Consider the following 14,671-nt stretch of genomic DNA (forward strand, 5'->3'; position numbering starts at 1 on the left):
AAACTGTGATTGAAGACACGCACAGAGCCCGGGTTTTATGGGCAAACTAAGAATCCAGACTCATACCTCATGCTCCCAGAGGAAGCACCATTACCTACTGAGCCGCCTTTATAGCCCTGTCGCTTTTGGTTTTTGAGACAGATTCTCACTATGTAGCCCAGGCTGGACTGAGACTCATTATGTAGCCCAGGCTGGACTGAGACTCACTATGTAGCCCAGGCTGGCTTCAAACTGATCATTCTCCTATGTAGTGATAGTTCATTTGTATTTTAATATAAAAAGCTTGCCTGAAGTTCAGAGAGTAAAACAACCCCGCTGGTCAGCCTCATAGACCAGGCAGTGGAGACACGTCTTTAATCCCAGTAGCCACCTAGTTTGCCATAGAACCAGGGCAGTAGTGGTGCACACCTTCAATCCCAGCCCTAGAGAGGAATATAAAACGGGAGAGTCTGAGGATTCCCGAGGCAGGATCACCATTTCGGACTGAGGTAGAGGTAAGAACCAGTGGCTGGCTGTTTTGCTTTTCTGACCTGCAGGTTGAACCCCAATTTCTGTTTCTATGTATTTATTAATTTGCTACACTCCTGTCTAAAGCTCCCAACACTGGACGCCCTGGCATCTTCACACTTGATTTCCTGGTTGAGTTTACTGACTTTGCCCTTGCCAAGGATGAACCAGTAGGAATTTAATTACGGTGTCAATTGCACCGAATGCCACATAACTGAACAGCAATTTCAAGGAAGCAAGCAAACATAATCTCAAAACAGACCAGTTTCTCTTGAAGACCAAGGCCAACCTGCCTGACTCAGAAGAGTCCGCCCAAAAAAGGCAAATGGTTGATAACCAATTTCCTCCAATTGTTCAATCCCCTGCTGCAGTGTTGGTGACTATGTGTAAACTCCCAAGAAAGGACAGTGAGGGGACACTCGCTCATCAGCAGGGAAAGAGCCTCCCCTCACCCGCTCTCTGCTGGTTTAGTTTCTCCTTGGCTGACACCCAGAAATTTCAACATAATTATCTAGGCCACCTGTAACAAACTCCTTTCTGGAAAATGCTACAAATGAGATTGGTAAGTGGCTAATGAACCTAAACCTGGAGTTCAACTTCCTTGTGATGAACCTAAGCCTGGAGTTCAACTTCCTTGTGACCCGAGCACTAGTCCTTTTAGCAATGTTTTCTGTGAGTGCGCCTTCCCCAGTTGCGGGCCTGACAGTGTCCCTGAAAAAGCCTCTCTTGAAGGGCAGGATTCTGAGGATATGATGATGTTCTCACAAATGCTTCCCCTAATACCCTTACTTAGTTACAATAAACCACACGCAGCCCCCGGTGAGGCACACAGGGCTCCCAGGCACAGCTTCTCAGACGCCACAGGGACCTCTCTCTCCTAATGGAGCGCTTGCCCCTTCAGGCTGGACAACTACAACCAGTGCCACTCCTGTCCTAGTGGAGAGCGTAGCTGTCCATAAAAACCAACAGATCTAAGCTAAATGTGCTTCAACTTTATATTCTGACAAATAGTACTGATCCCTACCCTTTCCCTGGCTGTACTGGGATTGAACCCAGACCTTGTACATGGCAGGCAAGCAGTCTAACAGAACTATACCCACAACCTTTTATCCGTGTCTCTCATGTGTGCTCACACCTGCCTTTTATTTTGGGACAAACTCTTCTTATTTTGAGATACAGTCTCACTAAGTGGCCTTGAATTTTCTCTGTAACCCAGACTTTTTATCTTCCTACCGCAGCTGGATTACAGGCCCTTTACCATCAGGCCTGGCTAATAGAGTATTATTTGAAATATTTTAAACACGACATCTTTATGGTCAACCGCACAAGGAACAAGACTGAAACCCCAGGGAAGCCAGCTCGGCTTGGGACAAACTTGCCCGCCCAAAATTGATGCTAGAAAGAAAGCACAGACAAGCCAGTCCTCCCAGCTCGGGAGTAAAAGACCTAGAGCTGGTGCCCGCTCAGACCAAGTCCGCGGGACTGGGAGGGGTACCCTCCTCCGGTAGTGGTGGCAGTTCCTCCACCCACGCCCTTCTAGAAGCACCAGCTTGGACCCACAGAGCCAGGAATGCAGCCTTGTCAAGGGGCGCGCCAGCGATGGTAACAGGACTGAGGAATCCCAGTAGGGCTGAGGCGGAAGGTGGGAGACAGGGTTGTTCTTAGATATAGGAAAGGGGCCTTCTGGCAGGGTTCCCGGGGTAACCGCCCCACCTCGCCCAGAGCCCGACGTGGCGTGCGCTGGGGACAGCGAGCAGGAAGTAGTACGGGGGAGCGGCTTGGGCAGCGTTGCAGGTGCAGGCGAGGGCGGTGCTGCCAGGTACACCCGGGGGCACCGCGGGGTGAACGTCAGGTCCCTGAACCAGCCAGCAGCGCGCGCCAAGGCGCCAGAGACGAGTCCAGAGGACCGACGGTACGTTCTGAAAAGGGAAGGAATCCCGGACGCGGGATGCTGCATTGGGAGCCTCAGAGGCTGTGGTCTGGGAGTCCAGAATGGACTTCATCTGGTGGAGGCGAGGTGGCTTCCGGCCTCTGTAAGTGCTGCTGGGGTCTTTGGGACCTTGGGCCCTCCCGACTAGGTTTGGAAAGGGTGAAAATGGAGGGAGGGGGAGGGAAAAAGGAGAGGGCTGCAACAAGGTCTTCCCAGATAGCCTGGGCTTCAGGAGCGGGGGGTGTCATGGCGCAAAGGGCTGTTGCGGGAGTGGTATTTTATTTTCTGGGAAGATGGTGTAGAAGCAACTGACCAAGTCTAGGCGATCTGAAGAGGCCAGGTGAACAGACAGCGAGGGTGGCGGGGCGAGTGACAGAGCCCTTCCAGGAAATGGGAGAGGCTCCAGCACCTGCGAACCCTTCCCTGTCCTCTGGGACTTCCCAGAAGAAGAGGGCAGGACCACGGACACAGGTGCAGACGTACCGGCCCGCTCCGGCTGGCGATGGTGCGCGCTGTCGGCGCGCTCTCGGCGGCCGCGGGAAAGGCGAAAGGCCTGGGCAGCCGGGCCCTTTAAGGCTGCCCGGAGGCGTGTCAGGAAATGCGCGCTGGGCCCGCCTCTCCCGGGACGCGGCCCCGGACCTGCCAAGCTGAGCCGGAACTCGCACTCAGCGAGGCCTTGCGTCCGCCACACCTCTGTCAGTGTCCCTCAGGTCGCCTCCCTGAGCTCCGTGGCCTCCCTTGCAGCCCGCTCTCCCGTAGGCTCGGTGAGCGCTTCCGGGCGCTCCTGCAGCCCGCCCTCCGCGTAGCCCACGCCTCCCTCTCGGTGCTCTGCTCTCCACGCGGTCCGCGTCCTGTTCTTTCCTCCTCCACCCTGCCCTCTGTCCCTTTTCCTTCCTTTCTCCCTGTGACTCGTCCCTATTAGACACCAGCCCCCTGTCTTCCAGCCGGCCATGGAAGGCCCACACCCTTAGCTAGTCCCTTCTCCCTTGCCTGGGTCTTGTCTCATGACCCCTCCTCTGGGAGCGAGCGCGATGTGGAGCAGTGCATCTGGTCAAATCCGGAAGCAGAACTTCTTCCAAGACCGAGGGGACCGTTAGGTCACCCCATGTGACAATTGAAGGCTGCACCCACAGACCCTATCAGCTTGGAGCCCTGTAGACCAGGGAATGTTTCTGGTCGTGGGGTGACCCTGCTCTTCTGCCACCATGAACAGGGCCCCCCTGAAGCGGTCCAGGATCCTGCGCATGGCGCTGACTGGAGCCTCTGTGGCCTCCGAGGAGGCCGATGCAGACAACAGGAACAAGCCGTTTCTGCTGCGGGCGCTGCAGATCGCGCTGGTGGTCTCTCTCTACTGGGTCATCTCCATCTCCATGGTATTCCTCAACAAGTACCTGCTGGACAGCCCCTCCCTGAAGCTGGACACCCCTATCTTCGTCACTTTCTACCAATGCCTGGTGACCTCGCTGCTGTGCAAGGGCCTCAGCACTCTGGCCACCTGCTGCCCTGGCACGGTTGACTTCCCCACCCTGAACTTGGACCTCAAGGTGGCCCGCAGCGTGCTGCCGCTGTCGGTGGTCTTCATCGGCATGATTAGCTTCAATAACCTCTGCCTCAAGTACGTGGGGGTGGCCTTCTACAACGTGGGGCGCTCGCTCACCACAGTGTTCAATGTGCTCCTGTCCTACCTGCTGCTCAAACAAACCACTTCCTTCTATGCCCTGCTCGCGTGTGGCATCATCATTGGTGAGTGGGGCCCGGGACCGTGGGGAGCGGGATGGGAGGCGAACTGAAGTCCTAAAGGTCCTAAAGGTCAATACTGTGGGCACCTTTACTTTATCTGTAAGATCATGGTCCCTTGCATCAGCAGTCAAAGGAAGAGCCCTGCAGAAAACAACTTCCTTGTGGTCACTCAGCAAGTTAGGGACACAGCCAGGGTGAAAGTAATTATGTTAGCAGCAACTACAGCGAGCACAGCTGTCACTGCCTGCATGCTTAAAGTGTGCCAGGCACTCAGATCTAAGGATTGGATTCTCAACTAATCCCCATGACAAGGTAAAATATACCTGCATTTTACAGAAGGAAAACCAAAGCACAGAGAGGCTATGTAACTCGACCAGCATCACACAGCTAATCACTGCCCTGGCTGGGATTTAAACATAAGCAGTTACCTCCACAGATCACACCTTGACCACCATGCCGCTGTTCCTTCTCAAGAGCTCCGGGATCCTGGTTGTCTGTACAGTGTTCTTTTACAAGGACAGCGCACTTTTAATGAGCTCACTGTCTCCCTCTGACATTGCTACCTTGAGGTAACATCTGAAATAGTGGGTAGATACATGTCTTAAAATTCTTTCTTCCTTTTTGTGTGTTTGTGTGTGGAGGACACCACAGTGTATGGGTGGAAATCAGGACAGTTTGAGAACTGGTCCTTTCTGCCATCATCAGGATTGGCACAAACACCTTAACCCATCTTCCCAGACACGAATGATCATTGTACATGGAGCATCCTTTTTTACCCAGAAGCCCTCTGGGTGGTGGCATCCCTGTAGTCACCACCATACGATGGAGGAAACGGAAGCTTGGAGAGGCTAGGCCCCACAACTAAGACAGTCTGGGATGCCACACTCTCTGGCCTGAGTTTCAAGCCAGTCCGCTTTGTTCCCGCCCATTGGAACTTAGCACGGTTCAGTCAAACACAATAACTACAGACCAAATGTGCTTTTAAATTAAAGTCAGATGAACTTTTAAACATCTAGCTCCTCAGCTGCAGGAGTTATAGCCTGGTTCTGCGACCGTCTTTGCATGTCCGGTAGTCATGTGTAGCTGGGACTCCTGGCTTGGGCAGCATGTGTTAGGGTCATACACTGAGAGTGTGGCTCTGAATGACTGCTAGTTACAGAAACCAAGGCATCAGCTCCCTCAGAGTCCTGGGCGGACAGAATTGTGACCTTCATTTGTACCTGCTCAGGTTCTTTAGTTTGTCTTGTTTGGCCTACTTTCTCTTCTCTGGTGTCCCAAAGGCCCAGGCTAGGCGCTCTGGATGTGGGGACCAGGCTGGTGCAGCCCCTGAATCCGGCAGTTAGGGGTCTGGGCCAGAGAGGGGCAGGTAAAAAGCTGTCAGCACTGGGTGACTCCCGCCTGCCCTCACACTTAGAACACCTAAGAGAATAGTATTCCTTACTTCCTCTTTGACCTACAAGGTGCTCTGCCAGGGTTAGAAGGGATGGGCCTCCTAGGGGGAAATTTACTTGCAGGAAGGCACAGTCACTAGAGAACCTGCGCCCAGGGCCCCCGAAGTCACAAGTTGCTGATAGTGAGGCAGCTGAGAACCATGACAGTCTGCCTGGGTGGCATGGGAAAGTGGAACTCTGCTGCCCCCAGAACTGGCCTCCTCTGTTGGGTCTCCCTTCCTTCCTCCTGTGAGGGAGGGCCCATCTCTGATAAGGGCTATGGGGTTTCCAGGGGGAGCAGGGAGCAGGAGGAGCCATCTAGGCAGGGCTTGCAGAGAGGCTGCCAGAGTAGTGCAGGCTGGGAACACACAGTTTTCCTGAAGGGGACGGGAGCCGTGGAGGAAGATCATTTTAGTTATAAGACAAAGAGTAGGTTGGTCAACATGGAAGTAAGAATATGGCCTCAATTTTTACAGATGAAGGAAATTGGAATTCATAGAGATTAAGTAATTTCACCCAAGTAGCTCAGCTTTAAGACTTCAGAGCAGTCAGAATCCAGATCTCACTGATGCCTGTGCTTGTCCTCCCATTCTGTGTTGCTGATCCCTGTGGCAGCAGTAAGCCTCTGCCTTGTGGGAATGCAGGATCTAAATAAAGAGACCAGAGTGCTGCCAGGGGCAGGCACCTACCAGCCAGGGACAGGCACCTACCATCCAGGGGCAGGCACCTAACAACCAGGGACAGTCACCTACCAACCAGGGGCAGGTACCTACCAACCAGGAACAGGCACCTACCATCCAGGAACAGGCACCTACCATCCAGAAACAGGCACCTATCATCCAGGAACAGGCACCTACCAACCAGGCACAGGCACCTACCACCAGGAACAGGCACCTACCAACCAGGGACAGGCACCTACCACCAGGAACAGGCACCTACCAACCAGGGACAGGCACCTACCATCCAGGGACAGGCACCTACCATCCAGGGACAGGCACCTACCATCCAGGGACAGGCACCTACCATCCAGGGACAGGCACCTACTATCCAGGAACAGGCACCTACCAACCAGGGGCAGGCAAAGAGCATTGTGTTAAAGGGCAGAAAACAGGAAAGTGGGAAGAGGCTTGGATGATCTGGGTGGATGTAGAAGCGATCCCCCAGAGAGCATGGCTTTGACTTCAAAGAATGACAGAGTCCCTAGAAGAAGGAGCATGTTTTGGATGCAGCTAAACAGCTCTGTATTGTGGGGAGCTGAGAGGGAGGCAGGCTTGAGGAAGTGCTAGCCAGATGTGGGAAGCCCAGTGCTGTGGCCTGGGGAACCAAGCAGGCTCTTTGGACAAAAGATGACTCAGGAATAAGTAGAGTCCCCAAGTGACTCTCCAAGCAGCATCTGGCCAGGAGCAACTCTGACCTAAAGCTTAAACTGATGGAGCCAGAGCCAAGGCTTAGAGCCCTGTCACTTGCCCAAGGTCACTTTAGCCACCAACTGGCCCTCCTCCTATAGAACTGTTACCCCTATAGGACATCAGGTACCTGTCTGTCCTACAGCCTTCATTACAGTGATCACAATTGTAATTTGAGAGGTGACAGGGTCACACTGTCCTTTCTACCGTCCCCTCCTGCTAGATTGTGCCTGGAGGATCTGCGGGGCTGCAGGTTCTGGGTTCTACTCCCTCAGCCCTTGTTTGGTGCCAGCATTAGACTTTGGTTGTGTTGACGATGAGGTAAGGACCACGGAACAGTCTGAACCGTGGTCTCAGAATCCTGTCCCTCGCCTCCTATCCTTATCCCTCTTCACCTTGCCACTCTTCTTTCTCTGCTGCAGGTGGTTTCTGGCTGGGTATAGACCAAGAGGGAGCTGAGGGCACCCTATCCCTGATGGGCACCATCTTCGGGGTCCTGGCCAGCCTTTGCGTCTCCCTCAATGCCATCTACACCAAGAAGGTGCTCCCGGCGGTAGACAACAGTATCTGGCGCCTGACCTTCTACAACAATGTCAATGCCTGTGTGCTCTTCTTGCCCCTGATGGTTCTGCTGGGGGAGCTCCGTGCCCTCCTTGACTTCCCACATCTGGACAGTGCCCACTTCTGGGTCATGATGACGCTAGGTGGCCTGTTCGGCTTCGCCATCGGCTACGTGACAGGACTGCAGATCAAATTCACCAGTCCCCTGACCCACAACGTGTCAGGCACAGCCAAGGCCTGTGCACAGACGGTGCTGGCTGTGCTCTACTATGAAGAAGCCAAGAGCTTCCTGTGGTGGGCGAGCAACCTGATGGTGCTGGGTGGCTCATCGGCCTACACCTGGGTCCGGGGCTGGGAGATGCAGAAGACCCAGGAGAGCCCCAGCTCCAAAGAGGACGAGAAGAATGCCATTGGGGTGTGAGCTCCTGCCGTGGCCCTGAGCACTATTGTTTACATCCTCCTCGGAATACGATCTAAGAGGAGCCAGGGTCTTTCCTGGTAATGTCAGAAAGCTGCCAAATCTCCTGTGGCCCCAATGCATTTTGGGGAATCCCTACTGGGAGTGGCACTCCTTCCTGCCTCCTTCTGGGGCCTGTCTACCTCCATATCGCCTCTGGGGTTGGGGCCAGCTGCAACCTTACGGGGCTGGATTGATAAAATAATGTCTTGCCTGCCGCACAGGGGAAACGGGTTATGACCCCACTATGGCTGGTTGAAGGGAGATGGATGGCCCCACATCTCTGGGGCCCACGGCAGGTAGAGCAGTCGCTCAGGTGCTGTTAACATCAGGAACACCCCACCCGCCTCTGAAGGGAGGTGGGAGCTTGGTCGGTCTGCCCTCTTCTGTGTGGATAGGTGTGGCAGACCCATCCATGGCAGCTGCACCCAGGAGTAGCTGCTAAGAAGTGTTCACCTCTGCACTCCTTATTTTCAGCTTTAGAACAGGGGGAGCCACCCATCTTTGCAGATTAAGTAGGGTGATGAGCCCCTCTGCACCCCCTAACCTTGGCTTTATCTGCCTGGCTTCTCTTGGCCCAGAGCGGCCACCATCCTGTTCTCCAGCACTTGGCCCAGCTCCCTGGCCATACTCCCTTTCTGTACTCTTCTCCATCACTGCCCCCCCAACACCTTCATCTCTATGCAGGAAGTGGGGTCTGTTCCCGTGTGCTTGGACCCCCGAGTCCCTGTGATAGTAAGAGACATTTATGTTTTCTGAGGCTGGGCTAAAGGAGCCGACTGGCTCAGAGCTGGCCCATCTGGCTCCTGTCACAAAATAGTCCAGACCAGGTGGCTAAGAACAGAAGTTGGTTTGTAAGTTCTGGGGCAGCAAAGCCCAGATCAAGGAGCTCATAGACCCAGTGGTTCAGAGAAACCCCTTCTGTGATAGAAGCACAGACAGGCTGAACAACAGCCCCATTCATGAGGGGTCTACCCTGTTACCTGATCACCCCCAAAGCCTTCAATATAAGGACTCCAACATGAATTTGGAGACAGAAGCACTCAGACCATAACCCCAGCACCACACCCTCCTAACCTCAGGGTAGCTGCCATTCCCCTAATCCCTTCTCTTGGGCCTTTTGTGCCCCCATTTCCTTGGGGGTAATTTCTAATGTTTCTATTCCTGTCATAAAAGGATGGGGAGAATGTGTCCAGCCTGTGATTCCTACTTCCCACAATCCCAGGTTCTAATGAAGTTGGTGGGGCCTGATGCCCCGAGTTGTATGTGATTTAATTAAAAAAAAAACAAAAAACCAAGACCTAGCATGTGTGTGGACTGAGTGAGGGACACAAGGCTCAGTGGGATCTAGAAGCCAAGTCTGCAGGGACCCAGCTACAGCAGGCAGCCTTCCCGAGCCTGCAATCTCTTGGGACAAGGATTCTCCATACACCTACCCTGGGAAGTGGGTGGCCAGAGTTCGAGTCTCTGTTAGTATCAACTGCTACTGGCTGTGTGCTTACTGAGGGCAGATGGTCTGTCACTCATCTCCACAGCCATTCCTACTGCGGGGTGAGCCATCACTGATGCTCCCATTTTACAGATGAGTACACTGAGGCTCAGAGAGGCTTGTGTGGAAAAAAGTAGCAGAATTCAGACGGAGAGCTGGGCCTCCTGCAGTGCCTTGGGCTACCACCAGCTACAGTGCTTGTCACAGGGCAGATGCTCAAAAGAATGCTTGCTCCCTCAGCCTAGAGACAAGAGGTCTTTCTCTTGGATGAGGAAGAGGGCCAAAGCTATGTTAACTTGCCTGACCACATACCTGACCAACAACTTGAAGGAGGGAGAATTACCGTGACACCCAACTTCAGAGTGTCAGTTCACGACGGTAAGTCATATGAATGAGATCCAACTGTGTTAGGTCCTTGTGATTCAGTCACTCCTACCAGAATGCTGGGTTGGGGGGTGGTGCAGGCAGATGCCGAAGGCAACGGAGGCTTTCTGAGGTGTGGTGTAGGCTATGCATTTCTGCGCCCATGTTTACCAGTGAACCTTGAGTGGAAAAGCCCTGTGGAAGATACACCCTGCAAGTCAATAGCCCTTCCTGGCAGTGGGTGAATGCTGCTACCCTGTGCCCTTCTGCAAGGCCAGCAGAACCACCCAGCCCTCAACATCTAGAGGCACTACCGATCATCGTAGCCTCTAATATGCAGCAAGAGAGTCCTAGCACACTAGCCTAGGATACGGGGTGTATCGTCTGAGGGAAACTGGGGTTCCTTATAGAACTGGAGGGTCTAATGAGTCACACTGACAAGAGGTCAGCCGTCAGAATCCTGTAGCTAGCAGCAGCGGCTACTCCTGAGTCTCCAGCCAGAGCACCCTGTGAAGGTGCTTTATTCTCACATCTGGGTGTCTGGGGATGGGACTGAGTCACCAGGCAGCGCTCCTGCTGAGACACTGCAGCAGGTTGAGGGTGAGACAGTAAGCCTACAGTAGACCCTGACAGGTAAAAAAAATGAGGCCAAAAACTGCTTTAGTTCTTTTCCAGGCTTGATCTGTCTTCATTCAAAACTACTATTTGCCCAAATTCTTTGCTTTGCAGTGGAGGAAAATAAGGTGTAGAAAGGTTAAAGGGAGTTTCTGAGCTTGTAAAGCAAAGTACTGGTTTCACCTGAAATAGACAGGTTTACCCTGGTCCTGATCTAAATGCCTTCCACTAGCTCCAGGTCAGAAGCTGATAGGTAGGTGTGTGTGTGTGTGTGTGTGTGTGTGTGTGTGTGTGTGTGTGTGTGTGTGTGTGTTTTCACTCATGCATAGGCCAGGAGTCAACTTCTGGTGTTACTGTTCAGGAGCTATCCTCCTTATTTTATGAGACAGGGTCTCTCCCTGGGACTTGGGACTGCCTAGAACAAGTCCCAGGAATTCTCCTGTCCTCAGCCACTTAACTGTGATTACAACCACACATGTCTATAAGACTTGCTTCTGTGTGGGTTCTAGGATTGAACTTGAGTCCTCGTGCTTGCCTAAGGACTCTGCCTACTGCGTTATCACCCATCTTCACTCATTTAATTTATCACTTTACTTGCAGACACCACTGAGTTTCGCTGTCTGGAGGACCAGTCTCCAGCAGCACAGGGCTCGCAAGGAATCCACAGTCTTTGGGGCTAGGGAAAGACACTCACACTCTCTCTTGATGGTTTCCTCCAGACCATTTCTTTATTCCTTTGTATTCTGAATTGTGTTCTCCAGTCTCTTTTTTAATCCCTATCCAGAAATGTCCCTTCTGTTTCTCTGGATGTTTTCCTTCTCCTTCCTTGTAATTCCCTCTAACTCTGGATGTCTTCCTTCTCACTCATTTTAACTCCATCTTTAGTCTTTCCCTTACAGCTTATAAACCCCAACTAAATCTTTATTGGGCAATGTAAAAATTGCAATGTGTTTGCATTATGTTTTTTCCAGTGAATGATTACAATGAATACAAGTAAGAAACAGCGTGTTTTCCATATCCCTTACATTATTACACACGTTACATATTACAGGTGAAAACCAATTATCCTAAGAACCCATGTACATTCACGTCTGAGTAACTAAGTAACAGAATGTGAGTGAACAGGGTACTTTTTCTCTGCCAATCCTTTTGTTGGGCAGGCCACATATGGCGGTTACAAAGAAAGAATTGTCACTGCATTATTTATCTTGAGAAGCTATCTTGAAAGAAATCTTAGAGGAATCGCAAACCTAAACTTTTATGCATGAAAAACAATCATTCAGCTCTACTTTAAGTCTTTAGAATATATACACACTCATCAATAGTTTGTATATCAGGAGACCGAGGGCAGAAAAGGGTATAAGGAATTAATCATCACCTTTGGTCATCTCCCAGTCCTATCAAGAAAGGTACACCAGCTTTGTTCTTGTTCCCTGACCTTAACAAGTTCCTCATTCAACTATGTGACTTTCTGAAACTTTAGATTGTTTACTTGGGCTTTTCACCTCAAAGCTGTTTAACAAAAAGCATCTAATCTAACCTTAAGTTATTTTCAAAGCTTTGTTTCAGCTATGATGCACTCTAAAACCTGTGAACACATCTCCCAACACTAAGATTAGAATTTAAACTAGCTGGGCTACTGGGACTCAATTATTTTTCTTAATCTTTTTTATTTATTATGTACACAGTGTTCTGTCTCCATGTATGCCTGCAGGCCAGAAGGCACCAGATCTCATTGTAGCTGGTTGTGAGCCACCATGTGATTGCTGGGAATTGAACTCAGGACCTCTGGAAGAACAGTCAGTGTTCATAACCTCTGAGCCATCTCTCCAGCCCCTATTTTTCTTAATCTTTAACCACAGTCTATGGCCCCTCAATAGAAACTCATGTGTTTTAGCTGTGTGACACTTCCTTGTTTTATTTTTTATCTTCAAAACTCTGCTTAAACTAACATTATTATTATCAATTAGATAGAACCGCTTAGGAAGAAATCATCTTCATATAATCCACAGGTAGAAATGCCCAGTAGAATGGGATGCTTCCAGGAGACAAACACACTACATTACAGGCAGTGGGATCTCCCCACACCCACTCACATCAAATCAGACGCCAGAGGAAGAGGGCAGCAGCAAACGTGAAGGCCCAGCAGAAGCAAAGGACCTTGTCTACCTGAGATTCACCCATCAGGGATTTTCCTCCTGATGGCTGGCACCTGAAGTGAGTTACTTTCCACTGCTACTCCTCTGACATGGCCACCAGCAACAGGACCAGACAGATGGCTTATCAGGGAAAGGTACTTGCTGCCAAGCCGAGGACCTAAGATCAATTCCAGGCACCTTCGTGATAGAAGAGGACTCACACTCTGACCATTCACACACACCAAGGCAAGAAAGTGTGTACAAACAGATAAATAACTAAGGAAGAAAATGTTTTTAAAGAGTCTTTACAATATTCACTTAATCGTCAAAGCAACCCAACATGGGTACAGTTGTCCCCTGTGTAAGACAGGGAGACTGAGGTACACAGGAATGAGTGATTTGAGCTCACATGGCTAGTAAGGAACAGAATTGGGAGTCAAACCCGGTAGTCCCTATCTCAGCCATAAACCATGGGTTTTTTTTTTTTTTGAGTATTAAAAAAATATATTTTACCATGAGGCTCATGGCTTATTTCCTCACATCTTGCTTCCCCAGCAGCTACTAGCGTCTCCCTTGACTGCCTTCTTTCTCCCTACATCTGTTTGGATTTCCTGCCTAGCTATATTCCGCTCTGCCCTAGACCAAAGTGGATTCTTTATTAACCAATAGTATTAAAACATATTCAGAGCATACAGAAAGGCATCTCACGTCATGTGGCCATGTCTGGCTTTTTATCTGGGTGGTGGACATCTAAATACACATCCTCATGATGTTCTGTGAACCCTGACTCTTTGAGGCAGGAGGGCTGGCTACAGAGAGAGGACTTGAGTGTTGTCTGTGGACATACTGTTGCAGCTTGCTAGCTGGCAGGGACCTTGAAATGCCGTAGAGTTGTGGCAATAAACATGGCTACAGCTGGTACCTCTGCCATGGGGCTAGAAAGCTAAGGAATGAGCTGGATCTAGCCGGCAAAGCCATGGCTTTAATCCTCTCCATTAAGACTCATGTAGTCAGAAAAAGAGAGATAAACAGTAAAGAGAGATTCAAAGACAAAGAAAACCTCTTAATAGTTTACAGTGTGTTCAAAATATATGGAGGCTAAAGGTTAAAGTCCTTAAAAATAAAAAAGAAAGAAAGAGAGTAGTTGGGTGTGGTGGTACACACCTTTAATCCCAACACTTGGGAGGCAGAGGTAGATTGACCTCTGTGACTTCAAGGGGAAGAGGTAAATTGACCTCTGTGACTTCAAGGTGTGTTAGCACACACTTTAATCCCAATGCCTGGGAGGCAGAGACAGGTGGACCTCTGTGAGTTCAAGGACAGCCTGGTCTACAGAGTTATTCCAGGACAAAGACATACAGAGAACCTGTCTCAAAAAGTAAAAGTAAAAATAAAAGAAATAGAGGTTAAAATAAAGCTGCATAAAGATGGAAAATACACAGAGAATCTTGATACTGTATGCTATCATGCTCTCTTTGATGTTTGAATGCTGAGGAAGGAGCAACAGCTGCTGAAAGATATTTGCTTATAAATGCTGTTGAACTATTCCAAGATAGATATTTTAAAAATACCTTGACTTCAAAATTAAAGTCAAAAGGTATGTTACTTAGGAGAAGAGATTTTTCTTTTGTTTCCACAGGAAATGAGAGGCTGTGGATCAGGGCCCAACATGGGGCACGAACCCATGACCCTGAGATTAAGAGTCTCATGCTCTACCTACTGAGCTAACTCCACCATGTTGGACTGCGCGGGGCAAGCCCGCAGTATCTGTTTTTGACCTAGGAATGTCACAGCTTAGATTCTTAAGTGCTTAGTGATTTAAAATTACAAAGTAAAAATGCTCATGGATAGTAAAAAGTTCCAGATTCACAATAGGACAGATTCAGACATAAAAGACCTCTAAATGGGTCATACTGTTAGATAAACGTAGGCTTGGGAGAGAAAGAAAAAGAGTATAAAGAGTCATAAACAAAGTTAATGTTAAAAAATGGGTAAAATCTTTAAAGAGACAGAGTACAGATATAGATTAAAAGAA

At 50.2% G+C, this 14,671-nt stretch overlaps 1 protein-coding gene across 2 annotated transcripts; it reads left to right on the plus strand.

Annotated features, from left to right (window-relative positions):
* The first annotated feature begins 2,049 nt into the window (after positions 1-2,049).
* Positions 2,050-9,321, plus strand: Slc35c1 (solute carrier family 35 member C1). Of its 2 annotated transcripts, none has more exons than XM_026787867.1 (3): positions 2,050-2,419; positions 3,651-4,180; positions 7,436-9,321. In XM_026787867.1, the coding sequence occupies exons 2-3, from the start codon at positions 3,682-3,684 to the stop codon at positions 7,993-7,995; spliced, it is 1,059 nt and encodes a 352-aa protein (XP_026643668.1). In that variant the 5' UTR covers positions 2,050-2,419; positions 3,651-3,681; the 3' UTR covers positions 7,996-9,321. The 2 variants fall into 2 exon arrangements, with proteins under 2 accessions (XP_026643668.1, XP_013208027.2); XM_013352573.2 differs by lacking the exon at positions 2,050-2,419 and adding an exon at positions 2,430-2,540.
* Positions 9,322-14,671: the final 5,350 nt, after the last annotated feature.

This window comes from Microtus ochrogaster (genome assembly GCF_000317375.1).
Source record: "Microtus ochrogaster isolate Prairie Vole_2 chromosome 14 unlocalized genomic scaffold, MicOch1.0 chr14_random_1, whole genome shotgun sequence".
Classification (NCBI taxonomy): domain Eukaryota; kingdom Metazoa; phylum Chordata; class Mammalia; order Rodentia; family Cricetidae; genus Microtus; species Microtus ochrogaster.